The sequence below is a fragment of the Drosophila gunungcola genome, unplaced genomic scaffold, assembly GCF_025200985.1.
Source record: "Drosophila gunungcola strain Sukarami unplaced genomic scaffold, Dgunungcola_SK_2 000070F, whole genome shotgun sequence".
In the NCBI taxonomy this organism is placed as follows: Eukaryota; Metazoa; Arthropoda; class Insecta; order Diptera; family Drosophilidae; genus Drosophila; species Drosophila gunungcola.
The window spans coordinates 458,183-461,542 of NW_026453233.1; the positions used below are offsets into that span (position 1 = coordinate 458,183).

Below are 3,360 nucleotides of genomic sequence, written 5' to 3' on the forward strand. Positions count from 1 at the left end.
GCAAAAACCAATATCAAATATTTAAGCACTTCAAATTGCTCGTTTGCACTTGCCAAAATAACTACGCAAAATTCAAGACGACGAAAACGACGACGACGACGAAGACCAAGATGATGAAGAAGTTCAAGTGGAAAACGGCAAAAGTATATGGTGCAGCTGACAGGAGCAGGAAGAAGGATATTCAGCATGTACTATAAAACACCACTGGGCTTGCCTCGTATGCATATTTTCAGGCTAAATTTGTCAATATGTTCCCAACTTTACAGCTGACTAATTTTAAAGGTTAGCACTTTAAAACTTTTAAAGCTTTAAAAAGACAAAGATGTAGGTTTAATGCTTGACTTTGGGTGAATACTTAAGCAGGAAAAAATGTGCATGAAGAACCGTTGTTTTATATTATTTAACCAAATAACTTAATTTTAAAAATACGAATTTTTAGTAAAAAATTTTCCTTCTAACTGAGAGAAATTCCATCTCAAATTAAAAATATACTCTTAATTTATGTAATATTATAATAAACATCAGCTTAGCAGCTGAAAATTCTAAAAGTTTTTTAGCCTTAAAGTAGCTTTAAAGTTTAATTAGAAATTGCTAAAAGCAAATGTATTTTAGGTAGAATTCTAAGAAGTCGTGTGCCCATGGTGGGGTTAAATGAGCAAGAAGGGGTTAAGATATGGGGGCCCGCACACGCATTCACACGAAGGACGAAGAAGTCCTTCTGTGTTTCTGTTTCTGGCTGCTGTTCCTGCTTATCCTTCGCTGGTTGCCAAGCAGTTGAGTCTGTTGCTGGCATTATCAAAAATTTAAAGTTTGCCATTATATTATATTTCCTTAAGTTGCAAATTAAACCCCTCAAGTGCAAGCGGCCTCTGATGGCATATAAACGCACTGCGAGAAATGAAATGGTTTATGCTCATCATAAAAAAAACTTATTATATTTGTTTTTTTGGTGGATTTATGATTTCTACTAAACTAGAACTAGTTTTAAATTTAAATGCTGGAAAAATTTAGTTCTATTTTTTATTTTAAAAATATATTACAGCCCCCTCCTACTCTTAAACAATTCATTTGATTTACTATTTTAAATATTTACAAATTTAATTATGGCCATATTGATAAACAGTTTTGACTTTGTGAAACTGGTTCCTACGCTTATAATCTAAGGCAACAAGGTTAATGGCCTCTTCCGCTGATAAATTGGGATACTCAGATCGGTCCTCGTATAAAAAGTGCACAGTCGATTTAATTATGTCCCCAACCTTGGAGCCCAATAATATGCCATACGAGGTGCCTTTGGCGATAATCTCGTCCAAATAGGCGTTCGGGTCGATATTTTCATCATCTTCGTCGTCGTCGTCTTCTGAAATGTGGGAAAATTTTAAAAATTAAATTTTCTGATATCAAAATCTAATCTGAAAATAGTCACAGTAAAAAATTTGATATTTACATGTTTAACATAATTAAACACTTTTTAAATTTGTACAACCTTTCCGCATAGCTTAAAAACTTATAGCTGCGCAACTTAGTATAAATTTAAAATTAAGGATTATTTGAAATATGCTAAAAAAAACAAAAACTTCATACAAAAATAAATAAATAAGAAGAATAACTAAATATCTTCAATAAAAGCTTAAATATGTTCAATCAATTTTGAATAATCCAATAAATATAGGCTAAACCTTGCAGTAGTAAAGGAAATATATAAATAAATAAAAACAGTCTTTTTTTTACCATCGTAGATGGTACGCATTTCCGCGATCAATCCCTTGGCGACTAGCTTGTCCCGAATGTCCTCGGCGTATTGCCAGTCGTCCAAATCCTTCAATACGATCATGCAATCGCTAACCGATTCCAGACCCGATGAAACCGCCTCGGCAACCACCACGCCATCCGTCCTCTCCTGCACGGGTCCATATCCATACTCATTCATCGATTCATAATTCGCACTGTGGACAAACAGGATGTTCGACTTGAACCGCGATCCGTTAAGCACCAGAATGGCTATGTTTGCCTTTCTTTTGTTCTCGAACATCACATATCCGTGATTTCCCTCGACCATCGAAGCCACAACTTTTCCGAATCGCCTGCATAGCCCAGCCAGTTCTGCGCGGGTGCAACTGGGCAGATTTCCCACGAATATGCGATTGTGTTGATCGGTTGGACCCCAGGTCAGCTGGAAACCTGCGATTTCAAAATCGTCCATGACTAAAGTATTTTTCTCAGGCAAAGCTTGTCAAATCTCCAAATATTTTGCACTCAGTGTGACCAGATATTGGAACGGGAATAATGCGTAAAACATGGTAATGCAATAGTGTTTTCAACATATTTCTTACGATAGCTCGAAAATGGGTAACCCTCCAAAAGGGTTTATAGGCTTTTGATATTGAATTGACTATTTAAATCATTCACGGAATCATAAGATTTGTTTGACATATTTTTAAACGTTAAATTATTTGTTTTACACAAAATTTCCCTCGTTGATGTATCGGCCCTGGTAATTTATCAAATGAAATTTATAACCGCGGAAGGAAGGCTTAAAAAAAATCCTCCTGCTGATTTAAAAATAATGGCATGCATATAATTCTTATGTATTTCAACCATATATTCCAAAATTTGTTTAAAAGATTAAATATTTGTTATAAATTATTTTTGACAAATATTTTCTAGGACTGGTACAAGTTTTAAATGAAAAACTGTGCCTATCAATCACAACAATTTGCCCTTTTTATCTTGAACTTTTGTTCAAATATGGTTCCACTTTTAATGTTAACAAGCATTATAATTTCACCTGATTGTTTGTACTTCTAGCGACCGGGAAAACTTATTTAGAATAACGTTGGGGGAAGACAAAAAAAACAAGCATGGTCCTTTCAAAGGCGATTATTTTTTTTTATTTTTGCTTCCGGCGTTGCCACCTTATTTATAAATTGTTAAGTTGGTTCATACATGAAATGGTCGAATTATTTCATGAAATAATTGCATAAAATGTATCTGGCATAAACACAGTTATAAAAAACTAGTTCTCAATATATTAAAACTTGGGCTTGCCGGAAATAGCGCGTATCATTTAAAAATTTCCCTCTGTGTACTTTTAACAACACATTCTGCGCCAGAATGGTTTTTTTTAACAAGAGCAGGACTCAGTCTCCAGCTTGAGTTGCAGTCTCAGATGGAGCTTAAGAATCCGCATCCGAATCCGAGTCCTGCCCATTGAAATGACCCACTTTCTGGTCTTTGGCTAAGGCAGAGCGTCGCCAGCTCAAAAAAATGAAAAAAAGAAGGACGAAGGATGAAGCCCCCAAAGAAATCAAATGGAAGAGTTGTGCTACACAAAGCCAAAAAGCATCAGGATGAGAGCCG

General features: G+C 35.3%; 1 protein-coding gene across 1 annotated transcript; it reads right to left on the reverse strand.

Annotated features, from left to right (window-relative positions):
- Window positions 1–1,097: 1,097 nt before the first annotated feature.
- On the reverse strand, window positions 1,098–2,260 carry LOC128264408 (uncharacterized). The gene is made up of 2 exons (XM_052999854.1): window positions 1,732–2,260; window positions 1,098–1,360 (listed from the first exon to the last, which is right to left on the reverse strand). The coding sequence occupies exons 1-2, from the start codon at window positions 2,201–2,203 to the stop codon at window positions 1,098–1,100; spliced, it is 735 nt and encodes a 244-aa protein (XP_052855814.1). The 5' UTR covers window positions 2,204–2,260.
- Between the last annotated feature and the right edge of the window lie 1,100 nt (window positions 2,261–3,360).

Excerpts from the sequence above, each read along its gene's own strand:
- LOC128264408 (XM_052999854.1), bottom strand. The coding sequence starts at position 2,203 with ATGGACGATTTTGAAATCGCAGGTTTCCAGCTGACCTGGGGTCCAACC. Across the intron at positions 1,361-1,731 it reads AATGCGTACCATCTACGATG|AAGACGACGACGACGAAGAT; the intron begins GTAAAAAAAAGA and ends CCCACATTTCAG.